The following is a 17,669-nucleotide window of genomic DNA, read 5'->3' as shown; positions in this document are numbered from 1 at the left end:
ATTTTCTACTTTACTACTACACATCACTAGCTTTCTTTGAGATTCTAGTTAACAATCGCATATAATAGTTGCAGATTTATCTCTTACCCTAATTTAATATCAGAATAGTGTCTCATGAAAAGCTGCTTTTCACCAAGAGAACCTGGATTCATTAGATAATTGGGCTGAAATGGTAATTTTTCAGTTTTCCTAATATCTCCCACTCTCTTCTAAACAACTTTTTAGCAGGATAGAAAATAAAATCATTGCACTAACCCCATTTATAGAACAAGAGTATTCAAACCTGGATCCAATTCATTATGATACTTGTCTGAGTTCTTAGTTTGGGATGCAAAATGTCAAACATAGTTAACAGTTTTGTTGAGAATCAGTGTGGCATAATGGTTCAAGAAGTTGGACAAAGACTTTCAGCCTTAGAAACACACTGGGTGACTTTGAATCAGCCCAACATACCTCACAGAATTGTTTTGCAAGGTTAAAATGAATAGAGATCTATATAAGCTACCTTGAACTTCTGAAGGGTATAAATCTATCAGATAATAATGAAATGGCCTATATTTATTTAGTGTGCGTAATATTGAAAAAGTGAACAATCAAGCCTTGCATTTGTTGATTTAACCCTTTATATCCAAATTCATGAGTTTTCTATGAACATATTATATCTTTCCAACTTATGCTCTGTCCTGATACCCATGAAACAATCTGGTCTTTCTCTTCCTGCTAAATTTCTTTCTTTAATGGCAGACAGCTCCAGTTTAGCTGCAGGCAAAGGATGAGAGGTCACCTGATGACAGGTAGCCCCTCTCCCTGTTGGTCTGTTGCTGGAAGAAGTGGCAGCTTGTAGTTCCTTAGAGGCAATCTGGGGAAGGGAATGCTTTCAGAAAGGTATCACCTTGTAACCTTTGTGGCTGACTCACTTACCTGCCCTTTGACCCTTTCAGCTTCACTCCCTGCTGATTTGAGGACCCTCATCGAAGAGGCCAAGGAAATGAAGTGGCCCTTTGTGCCAGAAAGGTGGCAATACAAACAAGCCATAGACCTTGAAGACAAAACAAATTTGCAAGATATGATCAATGCAAGGCTGCATGAGTTACTGGTATGACACCAAAGACACCTGTCCTTGAAACCTGCATTAGCTCTTAAATTTACAGTGACCCAACAGATGGTATAGGTTCCTTGTTACACCGGTGACCCCCACACATACACCGCCATTTTTCACTGTTGCTTCTACCCCATGACAGTTGCTAGCCTACTTCTATTCAAGTCAATGGTTAAATTGATTCTTGTTGTCGTCAGAAGACATGGGGTCAGTGATTTGATTTTGTTCACATATTGCAAGATATGTAACCTGATCTGTAGTTTAGTATGCATTTTCATGTAAGCACAGGGTTCATGCACAAGGGGACTTCCTGCAGTGAAGAGATGAAAGAAGCCACTCACTCAGGGGCATCAAATGTACTTTGGAGTGTGCAAATGAAAAACAGAAATCTAACATTTTATCTGTTAGTTTGATAAAGAACAGATTGCCTTATTTGGCCCCATGAAGGTGAGCATAAAATTATTTAAAAAATCAAATATGTGTCATTATGATTCTAGTTATCAAAGCAAATACCTGTAGCAAGTAGATAAATCTCTTCTGAAATAATAATTCCATGATAGTTACTTATGGCAGTGATTAAAACATTTCTGCTATTTTTTCCCTTGAGGTGAAAAAATTCATTCTAAATTTTATCTATTAGATAAAGATTAACATTAGTGGGCTTGCCTAGATCTCTGTTGGAATAAGGGTCAGCAAACTGGTTTTATTTGTTACATTATGATTATAATTTTGAAAAGGGTATTTCCATTTGAAAACATTTTAGAGGTTTTCTTCTCAAAGCTACTAGGAGATGGGTAGCTGATTCTGAGTAATTGGGGAAGCAAATTTGTATATTATTTCCTAGTTTTTTTATTATTATTATTATTATTATTATTATTATTATTATTATTATTATTATTATTATTATTATTATTATTATTATTATTTTAATCCCAGTATGCTTTTGGGTTATTTTATCATTGGGTTTGAGGATCAGATTTTAGGATGCCGACAAAAGAAGGCAGACTAAGATATCCCATGAAAGTAGCTATCTCCTATTTCCTCCACCTTACCCAAACTGTTAGCTCCAACAGATTAATTAAGCCTCCTCTTATAGAGGAAATATTTCATGCTGAAGAATGAAATCAAATCTATTCAAAGGGCAAAAATGTGGCTTAAAGTTCTGTGCATGTGCAATGTAGCACCTGTTAGGACCCTTAACTAGACATCTTTTCCTGTAATAGAACAACAGCAGCCACACAAGCCCAAGCAAAGAAGCATTTCCTTTATGTCCCAGAAAATGTTTCATATACACCCACTCAGGGTCCAAATGATGCTTTTCCTTTGAATTTGAATCTCTTGAACATTCCTAATATCCAAAATTCATCAGGTACCACAAATCGTCTGGGACAATTCCCTAATGAAACAATTCCACTTTTTGCTCATTTGTGCCTTTACTACATTTTAGACAAATGCATAGAGATAAGATATTCCTATTTGGCATGCTCCTGTTGGATTCCAAAAACTTTTATTTGGACCCTTCCCATCCAAGGGACCCAACTTCCTATTGGCAGCATCTTCTGCTAAAAAAGTTGCCCACTTCCTGCTGTATTCAGCTAAAGCAGGCATGTCAAACTCGCGACGTCACATGACGTCGCGTGATGTATCGGAGTTTTTTCTCTATTGCCGGCAATGGGGTGGGTGTGGTTTTGGGATGATGCGTCCGGCCCGCAGGCCGGCAATTTGACACCCCTGAGCTAAAGTATTTGCATGGATATGTATTTACAAGCTTTATCCAAGGGATTGTGAGCCATTAACCAAACAAAATGTGTTAAATGTAAGAATCCAAGTGGGTTCAAATAGAATACTGAACGTTGACATCATGCAGTGCTTGCCTGAGAGCTGTAATATTTAAAGTTCTATTGAAACAGTACCAAGTCATTCTTCTCCACCACCATAAGCAAGTTGGTTTAATTTGTGTGATGTAACTTACACGCCTTGACAGAGGAGGAGGGCTCAGTTGCTGTTTTACAAATTCCTGGCACTAAGTGGAGTTTTATTGTGATTCTGAATTTGTTTTGGCTATTTTCTACCTCTCTCCTCTACCCCCCTGCTCCTTTTTTTCTTTTTCTTTTTCTTTCTTTTTAACTTTTTTTTCCCTTTCTGGTGTGTGGCCTTAGACAGAAATTTATGGTAGAGGCTGACCCTTTGACAATGCCCACAAAGCCCCTAGACTCAAAAGCATTTGTCTGCTCCCTCCTAGGAAAAACACCTGCAGTAAAACTCCCTGAGAAACCTGGATAGATGGGAGATTAATGTGGCTGTAATAGCAAAGCCATGTTTGCACACATTATATTCTCACCCCAGGTAGATGAACCATTTCTGGGATGATACCAATTATTTATTGTTGAAACATCTGTTGATAACTGCAGCTGCCCCAGCAAAACAAAGCAGATCTTGGGGTTACAGGCTATAGATCTCTTGGCCCCAGGTCATGCTAGTTTGAAACTATTCACTCAAGTGTCCCAAAGTTTGTGGGTTAGCATCATTTTCGTGGTTTCATCCTACCGTAAGAAGTTATTCCCAAATCCTGTGCTCCTTTCCCTGTGGGCTTTGAAGTATTATTTCAGTTTCGTTGGTAATTTATATTCCAGTACCATTGTACTGCAGGAGAAAAGAGACACTTCTTTTTGTTTTCCTTTTAATCGTACGTTGACTGACATTTTGACCCATATTATTAGTATTAGTCAAGAAAGGCTTTTTCCTTTCCTGCTTTGATTTTTTTCCCCCTTTGCTTTTAAATAATTGAGGCATTATCAGATTTTCAGTTGAATTCTATGTATATTATTTTTTTAAAAAAAATACAGCTTGACAGCAAAAATTGAAATTTTTCCTGTTTTCATATGATTTGAGGAATTATTTTAATTCTCCCAAAAAACACAAATAACCCTTTGTTGGTATTGTTGGGAAAAACAGTTAACACATTATGTCTGGGTTTATTCTAAAGTGGTGAGTTTAGAATAAGCTCTCCACCAGAATGAACCAGTGTTTGTAAATGCTCTGGGATCCTTGAATGAAGTGTTTATTATTCTGGAAGGCCAGATTTTGTGGTCCTTATTCACAGCATGTAGCATCTTACTTCTTGAGTAGCTTCCCTGATCTCAAAGTATCTCTGTGAGAGCACTTGGGTCTCCTGTCTGAAAATTTGACTTAGCTTTGCATTGTTACAAGCCAAGCTTTGTTTGCGGACCATTGCTTGGCTGAGTATGCAGAGCAATCAGGGCTGCTTACATCAGCCTTTTAAATAGTTCAGCTTGGCATTGGCTGCGGAATCCTATTGTACAGAACTAGTAGAATGAGAACGATCATAAAAGACACCGAGGAGCTGGCAGGGAGTGGAGAGAATCCCCATATTGTTGGTTTTACCAATCTTCAAAAATTGAGGGAGTGAGATGTGTACCCTGCAATATATTTTTTTTTCTCTTAATCATGATTTTCACTGCAGAACTTTTAGCTAGGAATTGGAAATGAAAAGAAGATATGGTAACTCTTAGCACAATCGTTCATGAATTCTTTAAGTGGTTCAGACGTCATTCATTAATTTAAATTCAGATTAATGTATCCGATAACAAAAGTTTAATTGATTCAATGAAATGAAGAAAATACGGTCCCTTTGGACACTAGGAACACTTTTAACAGTTATTAAAGTTATTTGAATGGTTTTTCAAAAAAGCCCAAATATTTTGAATTTTAAGTACCAACTTAGAATTACTTCTACATTCACTTTTTACTCATATTTGCTATTTCAATTGTTATTTTTGAACTCTTTCCCCCCCTACTTTTTGCCTGTTTTTCCACTTCAGGAATATCCACCAGGACTAGCATAATCATGTTTTTATTTATTTGTTAGGTTTGTAATTCTGCCTTTATCCCAGGATCTCAAAGTTATGTAAATATGGTTACCTCTTCCAGTTCTTCCAGATCTTCCTATAACAGTTCTGTTGTATAGCTAGGTTGAAAGCTAGTAGCTGCCCCATGTCACCCAATTAACTTTTGTTATTTGAGAAGAGTTTGAACCTGATCTTTCTGAACTAAGTCTAATGCCTCAACCATTGTGCTATATACCCTGTCTCCATATTAGAAGGTAAAAATAGGTTACAAAATGAAGGCAGCTCCCTTCAAAGGATAGGCCAGAAGAGAGTTCATTGATGCTCCTATTTGGGAATACAGATATCTGATAGCCTGGTGTTGATTCTAGTTGAGTGTTTTGTGATCACAAGCTAGAGTTGCCCAAACTCATTGAAGTCAGCCTCATTCTTGATGCAGTTAAGCTACATGTACTGTGATAAAATCTGCACACTTCTGAAAATAGGATTTCTTAGATACTCTAAAAAATATTTGGGATTTGCAATGTCATTAATTGAGATTCAAATTTATTTATTTGAAAATTTGAATTTAATGAGAAAGCATAACTTGCAGAATTATAATGCAAAAACCAGCTGACTCTTAATACTTCAGCTGTAAATTCTAAAGGACTTGGTGGCGGTGATTCAGTCTTTAGTGAAGAGTGACTGCGCTGCCCTTATGACATACAGAATCAGAACCAGCAAAGGACTTTAGGAGCCATTGGTTCTGTTGCTTAGTTTCTGGAAGTAGCTAAAACAGAGAAGAGCTCCTAAGAAAAGAGAGAAACGAAAAAAAAGAAGGCAGTAATTACAAAAGTGTAACATAAACAGGATAAGAAGTAAATTTAAGAGAAGAAATGGTTCAAACAAAAGAGGGGAAGAAAATTAGGCTATAGGACTTGGGTCCATTCCATAGTTCACAGCTGTATCTCTTTGTTACATTAAATAAAACAGCTTGAGCTTTCCCTAGCTGCCCAACTGGCTTCATTATTCTCATTGTGAGAAATATTCTGACTTCATGTAAGAATAGCATCTTCATGCAAATTATTGGTTTTATGCAGACCTGTGCCTATGGTCATCTATATGTTGATTGGAACCATTCCATCATCTCCCACTTGATTGCAAGTGATGACGGTTGGAATTCAATAACCCCTGAAGGTCACATGTCCATGTTTTATTTAATTTAACCATGATAACTTGGTTAGATGTTTTAGCATAACTCAGCAGCCAAAGCTACATTCCTTTTTTCTTTTTATGTCATTTTTTTAGGAAATTGTGCAGCTAATTTCCTATCTATGATAATACTTTATCAATTGCATTGTATGAAATCTAGATTCTGCTAAAGACATACATAATTGAATAAGAATGTTAGTCTTCTTATTGTAGATGGTAAAGCCACAAGGTATGCATGATTAGAGCCACAACATTCAAACTAGACCAGTATTTCTCAACTGGATCAACTTTAAGATGTGTGGAGCTCAACTCCCAGCTTTCCCTTGCCAGCACCTGGGAAATGCTGGGAGTTGAAGTCCACACATCTTAAAGTTGATCAGGTTGACAAACACTGATTTAGACAACAGTTAGATGGCAGCAAAAAGATATAGACAATTCTAACTTCTTACTGTAATCTAGTGTTCATTTATATTTTTACAGCCTGGATCTGGTAGCCCTAAGTGAAACATAAATAGCTAGATTTTGAGATGTTAAATCAGGCATGTCAAACTCGCGACATCATGTGACGTCACACAACGTATTGGGCCGGTTTCGCCATTGCCGGCAATGGGGTGGGCGTAGCTTCTATGTGATGCATCCGGCCCGTGGGCCGGAAGTTTGACACCCCTGTGTTAAATGGAAATCCTTATTTAAAATATATGGATGACTGGGTCACTTATTTACTTTCTCAGCCTGGCCTGTCATTACAGTGTTTTTGTAATGACAGAGGTGGGAACTTCAGTGGAAAACTAGAGAAAATGGAATCACAATTACCACTATTTAAGACGAGGGGAAGGCAAAAGAAAAGCATAGCTTTTTAGAAGACATTTAACTCTTGCTGATTGAAATTTCCTCTACTATCTTTTGTTCTATTAAAGTACTATGCAGAAGCCTAGTACAAAATACTTTTGTATTTGTAATATTGATAACAATTGCTGGAGCAGGTGTTTCTGAAAAAGTAGGAGTTTTTCTGGCAAATGCTTGATTTTATAGCATTGGTCTTGAGGCTAGAAATGAAATTATGAATCCTGTAAAACTGGGAAGATTTAAATCACTAAAATAAGGAACTGGAATACAGGACATTCCTCCTCTCTGAGCTTTTTAGAAAACGCTCTTTGGGAAAACATTTTTTCCTTCCCCAATCTGCACACGTATCCAGATGCAAACATATAGAATTCTGCAAATCTAATTCCATTTGCACCTTCTTCAGTTCTCTAGCCATGAAGTTTCTTTTGTGCCCTAAATTCAATTACATACACACATTGAACAGACGATCAAGGCAAATGTATACTTATTCCTCTCTGTAGCCATGATGAATACAAAAAAGGACTTTAGGAGCCATTGGTTCTGTTGCTTAGTTTCTGGAAGTAGCTAAAACAGAGAAGAGCTCCTAAGAAAAGAGAGAAACGAAAAAGAAGAAGGCAGTAATTACAAAAGTGTAACATAAACAGGATAAGAAGTAAATTTAAGAGAAGAAATGGTTCAAACAAAAGAGGGGAAGAAAATTAGGCTATAGGACTTGGGTCCATTCCATAGTTCACAGCTGTATCTCTTTGTTACATTAAATAAAACAGCTTGAGCTTTCCCTAGCTGCCCAACTGGCTTCATTATTCTCATTGTGAGAAATATTCTGACTTCATGTAAGAATAGCATCTTCATGCAAATTATTGGTTTTATGCAGACCTGTGCATATGGTCATCTATATGTTGATTCATCTGTGGCCATGATGAATACAAAAACTTCTTTTTCCCATCCATCATCTTTACATTTTTTTAAAGGTCGGGCTGCTTGCATTTACTGAATCAATGATTTCTACGCTACATTTGACAGAAAAACTAGAATTACAATTATAAATTTGGTTTATTTGAAATGATACTAATTTTGTGGAGGTGCACTATATGCATCTATATGTACCAGTCACTTTTTTATGGGGAGGTGGGACATATGTGTGGAATTGGAAACAAAACCATCAGCAAGATCAAAACTAGCTTCAAAACTAGCAAAAAAAATCGTTCAGCTTATATAGTGAATGGAAGCATTCAAATACAAGCGCTAGGACAACTATGTGCTCTGGACGATACTATTGTAAAAGACATGAGTTTGGTATCATTAACAGTACAAACTTATTTTGTCACAGCAGGTGGCAGCACCTGCCTTAACTTGGCAAATCTGAACAGAGTCAGATCTGATTTATATTTAGATCAGAGACTACAAGAAATATTAAGCCTGTAAACTAGACTGGGAACATGGAAGATGCCAATAAGAAGCCACTTCTTTACTACTACAAAGAAAATTGTATGAAAGTTTGCACATAGATTCCAGGAGTTGAGCATAACTTGTAAGACATTATCTTAAAGGGTTTTGAAAAACCTGTAATAGATCATTGCATGATGGATTTTAAAAGTTATAGTAATTCCATGTGAAAGTCATATAGAAACCAGCTATTCTTAGCTTACATATTATGCATATATGGAAGGAATAATGTAAATCATTTATTTGGTTATACTGATGTAATGTATAAGCATATATACCATGCATTTCCAATTGATCAGCATATTTCTCCCTTTTTTCTATCAGTATCTTTGTATATAGGCATTATTGGATTGTAACACAACAAATTACTTTTCTTTCAGTTATGATTACTGGTTTGCTTTCAAAACTCTTAGATTATAGCTAGTTTTAACTATAGCTACAGAAAGTGAAAAAATAAGTTTGCAAAGATGGGTTGTTTTTCCTAAACACTGTTAAATCCAATCCTAGTTTATTGACCAGATTATCTAAAAGGGAAGTCTTCAATCTCTTCATTAGCCTCATCAAGATGAACTCTTCTTAGAGTTTCTTGATCTGGGTGAATAGGAACATTTGAACTAGGGTACCATTTTTCCAGCTACATCATGCTATCAAAAAGAGAAGGTAGCTTTGCTAAAATTCAGCATTAATCTGTCAAAAGAAGATGATTCCAAAAGCACATAGATTTTTTTAAAGAAATGATGGCAGACCAAGCATTTGTTATAGTCTTTGAGACCAACAGAATTGAACTGGACAGAATTTAGTGTCTTGCCCTGTGAGAAATAATTTTATTAGATCTCTACAAATGATTTTGAGAGGAAGAAATGAGTTCCTTTATTAGGCTTCAAGTATGAAATAATTGTTACACTTTTTAATTGTTTCAGATTTGTCTAACTTTTTTTTATAATGTTTAAATGTTTTTTAGGGAGAAGAGGTCTTACGTCTGTTTTACAGTTTTCTTGTGGACTAAATGTTGTTGTATGATTTGATGGGCAAAGAAGTAATCACATATTTTCTTAGCACATTGTTGAGAGACACCAGAATTTTTTTTATAATATCAACAACTGACATCAAGCTAAATATATCAGAGTGAAGTGCAACCTTACCTTGAAGGAAAAGAAAAAAAAATAGGCAATATTCTTCCCTGTCTTGACTTTGCCCTGTTTTATGTCAACTTGATTTTGAAGAGGGTTACAAGAGGTTTCGGCATTAAAGCAGAGAGTTAAATTATGCAGCTGCCCAGCCTTCCAGAATAGGGAAACTTGGTATAGATTTTTTTTCACAATGCTATTGAAGTGCTTATTTTCCTCCTGAAGAGACACAAACAGATGCAAACTTCTGTAAACACTTTAGAAATGAATTCAGTGAGTTTGGCCTCTCAGCAGAGCTCAATAGCTGACAGAAAAATGTCTAATTAGTGCAAGTGGAAATAATAGGGCCACTTGGATTCCTCCTACCCTTCTTCACATCTCCTTTTCCTAGGGACTCAAAGACTCTTTTGTCTGGCAGGTCACCCTCTCCCATGCTTTTGTGTTTTAGTTTCTTAAAGGAAGGCAAAGGCAAAGGGGAAAAATATATTAGGCAATGAAGGCAATGCTTATACATATGGTAGATGCTGGAGCACTGTGAAGAATTTATATCTAGGCAGTATCAATTTACAGGTGCTTCTAGATGGGAAATTCCTCCCATGGTGGAAAGTATATGTTCCAGTAAAAGGGGAATCCTTTTCAATTGCCACCTTTTATTTTATAAAAAAAAAAAACCTCAAAAAGAATGTTTTTATTGCCTAAATCATCTTAAGGGCACTTCAAAGTAATTGACACCCTGATCTTGTGAGTAAACATATATTCTGCATTCCTGCTAATATGCAGGAAAATTTTCCTCACTATAATGAAAGGGAGTCTGCTTTCAACATTTCTTTACCAGGAGAAGAGACATGTGGTGAAATTCTCATGACTGAAAGAGTGTTCTTGCACTTGTGTGAAGAGATGGCTGTGCACAATTCTGGGTCCTTTTGTTAAAAGGATAAAAGCAAGTGTGACATTGTCATGTTGTAAGATCCACCATTTTTGTTGCAATATAACAATGCACATGCAAAAGAGGTAGGGTCTGCAGAATGATGCTACTCTCTTTAGACTGACCACTGGATACCCCCTGATACTGTTCTATCATTTCTTCTGGTGATCAATTACATCCTAAGAGAAGACAATACAACAGAAGCAGAGGGCAGCCAGGAAAGTATCCAAGTATTAATGACAGGATAGACAAACAGAAATTTTTATTTCAGTCATTGACCAATAATTGATGACAGAATCTTTCTTCCTCTATGAAAGAAGCTTCCGTTTTTCCACATTATTGTCAAGATGCTTTCAAATTTCTGAATTGTGTTTTGGAGCTGAGTCCTTGGGTGAATTAACAGCATATATCTGCTGCTTCTGTCGTATTTCTTTTGTTTCTTTTTAATTGTTTTATTCAGTTTCTCCTTATTTTGTTTTATTAAATTAAGCAAAAACACGCTTAAGCAAAAGTTATAAATTTCTAAAGCAAATTAAAGGCTTAAATTAAATCTGTCCTTGTGAGGTTTTTTTCTTTCTTGGACCTTTTGTTGTAAAGTTTTCAGACAGCTAAACTTTATTTAGTTATAACTATGCCTCACCCAGTTTAGCTTCCAAGCCCAAATTTGGATAGGAGAGGCTGCCTGCTGAGATCAATTCCTTTTAACTTTCCTAACTAAATTTTTGTCTGAAGGTCCACTAACTCAACCAATAGTCACTGAAACCATTGAGGTTCTTCCTACAGATAAAATGTTTGAACTAGGTATGAAAGCTTTATCCAGAACTCCTTCATGACAAGGGATTGCCCAATATAAGGGAGTCTTTGACTTACAACTGTAATTGAGCACAGAATTAATTGTTAAGAAAACAGTACCATCATTAAGGGAGCATGACAGTGCAAACCCATTTTCCCATATGGGTATATTTATGCTGAAAACCAAAAGTAAATGCTGGAAACCAGCAAAAAATGCCAAAAATGTCAGTCACATGCCTATAAGATGCTGCTAATAGTCATAAATGCAAGGTGGTTGCCAAGCATCCAAAATGCAATCACATGGTGGGGGTGGGGGAATGTGGCTGTCAATTTTAAAATCCAGTCAAAAGTATCTCTGGGAAGGTCCTTGGGAATTACACACAGTCTCTAAGCAACCAGTCATCAAGCGAGGACTATGTGTAATCTCAGAAGTGCCCTGAATTTGTGTTCCTTTAGGCACTGAAGATGCCTTCTCTCTTGAAGCCCCCAACATTGGTGCTCCATGCAGATATATTATGCATGGCTACAAACCTGAATAAATTATTCTATAATATAAAATGGACCTGGGTTCATCCCAAAATACATCAGGAACAGGACGTATATCTATCTCTCTATTAAACTTCATTTTGTTTCTATTATTTAACATAACAGATAGATTGATTTATCTGAATATGTGCTGCTTTTGCTTTTTAGTTCTGATTAAAGTCTGTACAATACATTCTCCACAATTTAAGCCCCATTGATTTTAGTGAGAACCAAACTTAACTTTTTTAGCTGTAAACTAACTTAAAACCTAGGTTCACATTAAGCTTAAACTATACTATGGCTTAGTTTAGCCTATGGTGTGAATTCAGTCTCTATAGTTTATAAACTATATTTTATATTTTTGCATTATTTGTGAACCCAGCAACAGTGGATTAATGAACAAACTAAACCAATGACTTCCGGTTTGCCATCGCGGCTGCCGCAGCTGCTGGAAAGCAAGCTCTATCTTCCGTGTTCGATTTCGCTCCGTTGGGGGGCCTGGAAAGGATCAAAAGTCACCCTGTAGGGGCGACAAGCAAGGAGGGAACCTCCATTTGATTGTGGGAGGGTGGCAGCCCTTCCTCTCGATCCAGGGCAGCCCTCCAAACTGGCGGAGGAAATACCGGCCATAGTAATAGTCACTAGGCTGTAGACACCCGAAGTCAAACTTACCACCAAGCACTTCGAAAGCAATGCGGATGAAACTGGGTGAGATCCGATCTTCTCTTTACCCTAAGTACTTTCTTTTCCTGTAAAAGCTGCCTGAAGTATCTTTCCCCCTGTGAGGAGAGAGGGAAGGGAATTTCTATCCCACCCTCTAAGAATAGCAGTGACTGACTACCCAGGGGAATTAAAGCACTAAAAGAACAACTTTAATCTAATTGGATTTATATGTTCCTGAAACTTGGGGACCAAAAATTTTCCTATTTTTATTAGAGATTTTTGCTTTTATCTACAAAAAAGAAATAAAATTGGAAAAAGGATTATAAAAATTTTGGACTTAAAAAACCTTTAACGGCATTGGTGACATCTTGTGGCAACATTTGGTATTACAACTTGTTATTTCCTAAAAGAGACTTGGCTTAAAGCCCAGACCTCAGATAAGACTCTTCTGACCTTGGTACCACCTGTGAGAAACTCAGCTGTAAGAGAACAGTTGGGTGGCATAACTGGCCTACTTGAACTGTGAATGTAAATCTTTACTGATTTTCAGAGTTATATGTGGGGAATTGCCTTCCTATCTCTTTATTTGAGGCATATTGGTTACTATATGATGAAATAACTTGGACTATAAAATCTTGCTTGATAAACGATTTCTACTGTAAAGACTATTTATAAACACGTGAAAGAGATGAATGAAGACCAGGAAAAGATCCTTTCCATGTTGGAAGCAATACATGAAACCATTCTTTCAGCTTGTGATAAAATAAGACCTAACATAAAAGATCAAGATGCCAGCTTAGATACACAAACCCAAACTTTGACTACAACCAAAGAACTAACAACGCAGAAGATAACAGAAGAAGTGGAACAATAAAATATTAAGACAGAGGACTCAATTGACCAACAAATACAGTTAATAGAAAATCCAGAAAAGGGAGTGACAACACTGAAAATGAAAAAGATTTTCTATATAAATCAGAAGAAATTTGAGAAAGAAGAAGAACAGATTGAATTGAAGATAAACATATCAGGGCAATCATGGGGAATTGGAATAATAGGGAGACAATTTAATGAATATAAATGGGCTAGTCCTTCCAAAAAAATGGCAATTAAATGGTCTCCTTTATTTCAAATAACACATATAATAATAGAGGGAGATCTATTTGACGATCTAAAACTGATATGGAAGCCTAGTTGGCAAAAGAAGAAAGCCAGAATAAGGCTGAAGAAAATTGGGGTTTTGATTTATTAGAGGGGATTTCATATTATTAATTAGAGGGTTAAAGGGAGAAGTTGAGATAAGGGGAATTCTGATCATTAGATTTAAAATATTTGGAAATTAGTTGAAAATAAAGATTTTATCTGTTTAATATTTAAAAATTAGACTTAAAAATATTATTATGAATATATTTGATTTATTAAATAACCCAGGTAATATATATAATGGTTTTGGTTTATTAAAGGGGATATTGTATTATTAAGTAGATGATTTAATATGGTGGGAAATAGATAACTTTTAGGAAATAAAACAAGATTATATTTAAATAGATAAAATGTGTATTTTGGATATTAGATTCTGTTATGAATTGAGATAAGGGAAATCTTGGTTACCTAAAGCCTGAAAATTATAAATATCAAAGGTTAAATTGGAATATTGATGGGAAACTAAAAATTGGGAAAAAATTAATAATAGGATATGGATTGTTTATGAAGATTGAATGTAAAAACTAATTAAGATACGTATAAGCTAAAATAAATGTAATAATGATGTTTTTACTGAGTTGATATAATAAAAACTGTATTAGCTTAAATACGAGACAGTAATTGTTAAGGGGAAAAAAGAGGAAATATTTGAGGTTGTAACTTGAGATTTGTACTAAAGATTTCGTTATTGAACTATTGATTATCCCAGCCACCACATTGCTTTTTTAAATACTTAAATGTAAAATTGGAAAATTGATAAAATATTATATTAAAAAAACTAAACCAATGATGGCTTAGTACAATGTATGTTTGTTTACATGATTATGTTTCTCAGAATAATCTAACTTTGGTTAACAAGCTGAGTGAATCAGAAAAATTACAGAAATAAATGTCACTGCACACAAAGGTAAAATATCAGGCTGCTATATTGAAAAGGTATACCATACTTTGTAAAGGTCTTATTTAAATCTGTTTCTACCTTTTCTACTCGTTTTCTGCATTGGATGCAATAGTTCCCAACTTTGCCTTGGGAGTTTCTGCAGTTCAAGGGAAGTGTAAACATCTTTCAGAGGAATAAGTGAACAAATATTGCAGCTTGGTACCTTCTCTATCTCCTGGTGAATGATGTATTTTATGGATCGTCCCCTGCAAAGAGTTCCCTAGGCCAGTGATGGCGAACCTTTTAGAGACCGAGGGCCCAAACTGCAACCCAAAACCCACTTATGCATTGTCGGGTGCCGGGTGGGCGTGTCCCATGGGGTGGGCATGGTTGCAGTAGTAACGGCAGACTGGGTGGGACTAAAAAGTTCAATCAATCAATTCCAACTTTGCAAGATCTTTTTTTTTCCTGAGAGAAGTTGAAATTGACTGATTGATTGAACCTTCTTCTTTTTTTTGCACACAGCGGTGGAGGCCTAAAGCGAAAAGGTTTTATAAAACCCAGCTGAAGGCCTAGGACTGGGGCGACAGTGCGCGTGCCCACAGAGAGGGCTCTGAGTGCCGCCTCTGGCACCCGTGCCATAGGTTCGCCACCACTGCCCTAGGCCTAGGGCAGCTTCTTCCTATTCACATGTTTTTGGTCCTCTTTTCAGGTTTGCTTAAAAATCTCCATTGCCAACAGAGACTATCTGACAGCAACAGCTATTGCGTTCCTGGTTGACCGATTTCTATACTGGGTTGATGGTTCCAGCCAGCTTCTTCAAATTGTCAAACGGCTGCATCAGCTTGAGCCTACGGTACCGATTGCTCCTCAGCTGGTTATCCGTCAGGCTCGCATCTCTGTGAATTCAGGTAAAGAAATGCTGTCTGCGAGCCCCTTGACCCTTTCTCCATTTTCTTGGCCTAGTTCCAATTAGAAGATGCTTGACTTTCAAGAGGATACTTTGTCCCATTCTAAAGGTGACATTTCTTTATGCCACGCACTTTGCCAACACAAAGTTTCTGATGGAGAAGAAAAACAGGAGAAAATTGTGAAATAATCTGGAAAACATTAATTAGAGCTTTTGTCACCTAAAGGCTGCTCCCTGCTGTTTTGAACACCGAGGGGTAAATTGCTGTATTTTGGAACAAGAGTGCCTTAAAATAGATTACACATTTCTAATATTTTCTGGGTACAGTTCAAGCTGCATATAAGGGGTTAAAAAAAATCTGCAGATACTTAAGGTTACAAATACTATTGTACAATTAACCTGAGGAATTTCTTTCACTCTCAGCAAAGAACATAAATGGTATTGTGATGTTTTTCAGATGTCAAATATATTACTGATTTATTTATTTGATTTATTTGATTTTTATCCTGCCTTCATTACTTCATAAGTAACCGAAGGCAGAAAACATACATAATACTCCTTCCTCGTCCTCTTTTTTCCTCTACAACAAGAACCCTGTGAGTTTGGATGAGAGAGAGTAACTGAAACAGAGTCACTCAACCATATTTCATGCCTGAGGCAGGACTAGAACTCAAGTCTTCTGTTTTCTAGACCAGCACCTCAACCACTACATCAGACTGGCTCTTTATTTTTGGAAGAAGGATTATTGTAAGAAGAAAATAAAATCTGTTTTTGTTCAGCAGTTTGGTAAACTGTAATGAAATTATAATCTTTTAAAAATAATTTCATTCCAACACAATACAAGCAGAAATATTAGGTTTTCTAGCATTCTCATGGCAAGTCTGAAAAATAGATATGTCAACAAAATAGAGAGAGGGGTCTCTGTTCATTTTTTTAATTCAGTGTCAGTCAAAGTAGCATATCAAAAGCATAAGACCTCAAAGAGAACAAACAACAAAGTATTTGTTTGGATGAATCTGAGCCTATATATACACGACTAAGCATTTCAAGGTTGTATATTGTCTCATTGTTTAATACACTGTGTTCAGCAGGGCTCAATTCCAAATAAATAAATCACAGCTTTAGCTAACAGGGTGAGACTGAGACCATCTACAACAGGGGTCCTTAACCTTGGCAACTTTAAGACTTCTGGACTTCAACTCTCAGAATTCCTCAGCCAGCAAAGCTGGCTGAGGAATTCTGAGAGTTGAAGTTCACAAGTCTTAAAGTTGCCAAGGTTGGACACTCCTGATCTACAATATATCGCCAGTCTCGAACCAAGGCTGCTGCTTGGTCTCAGCCTAATTTAAGGTGGGTCTTGATCATTACAATATGATTACAAGACACTACAGCCCAAGTTAACAAATAGATCCTCATATGCCATTTTTCACTAAAGGAAAGCTACATTTATTTAAAAGAAAACCTGTGATTATGTCAAGCATGGTGACAAATTATTATCACAAAGTTGATGCGTGTGTGCAGTTGCATGTGAACTAATGCAGCTGTCTGTATTCACCCTGGTGATCATTTCAACTCAAGGAACCTTACTCATGAAGTGGCATTGCCCTGTTATGTTGATTATAACAAAAATATTTAATATTTCTAGGTAAATTATTGAAGGCTGAATATATTCTTAGCAGTCTTATTATTGACAATGGGGCAACAGGTAAATAAATTATGGTTTTTATATTTCTTTCCATTTTAATTGATAAATTCCAGTTGTTGATAATTATGGCCTACATTGGGATATGCAAATAATTTTGGATGTATTTTCTTTAAGTTATAAAGAAATTTGTTGGGAGAAAACTTCATTTTGGTTTTCTTCAATTTTTCATGTTTCATCTTGCATCTTAAGTTTATTGGGAACCAATTTTAATATATCTTTATTTTTTAATAGCCGTATTTTGGCTCACTGAAGAACTGTAATATATATTTGTGTGTGTGTATGTATGTGTGTTAATTAATGAATCTTTGTAGAAATATATAATATAAGCAGATACCATTGTAATTACAATCCAATGATAAATATAGGTAATTAAATAAAATATAAAATAATCATATATTTACGTATTTGAATATCTCCCAGAGCTAAAGTTACAAAACAACTAGCTGTAAAACAAGAACTATTAATTTCAAACAAGTATTAAACTTTGGTCT

At 36.0% G+C, this 17,669-nt stretch overlaps 1 protein-coding gene across 1 annotated transcript in view; it reads left to right on the top strand.

The window, feature by feature from the left end:
• ALPK1 (alpha kinase 1) overlaps window positions 1-17,669 on the top strand; it is a 32,493-nt gene that overhangs the window by 3,045 nt on the left and 11,779 nt on the right. The window contains exons 2-4 of the mRNA XM_015815088.1: window positions 942-1,096; window positions 15,276-15,474; window positions 17,119-17,178. Of these exons, the coding sequence (XP_015670574.1) occupies window positions 942-1,096; window positions 15,276-15,474; window positions 17,119-17,178 (414 nt within the window). The remainder of the gene's footprint in view (window positions 1-941; window positions 1,097-15,275; window positions 15,475-17,118; window positions 17,179-17,669) is intronic.

The sequence above is a fragment of the Protobothrops mucrosquamatus genome, unplaced genomic scaffold (assembly GCF_001527695.2).
Source record: "Protobothrops mucrosquamatus isolate PMUCROS unplaced genomic scaffold, P.Mucros_1.0 scaffold314, whole genome shotgun sequence".
NCBI lineage: Eukaryota > Metazoa > Chordata > Lepidosauria > Squamata > Viperidae > Protobothrops > Protobothrops mucrosquamatus.
Note: the sequence above shows the minus strand (reverse complement) of the source record. Positions and strands in the feature narration are given on the sequence as shown.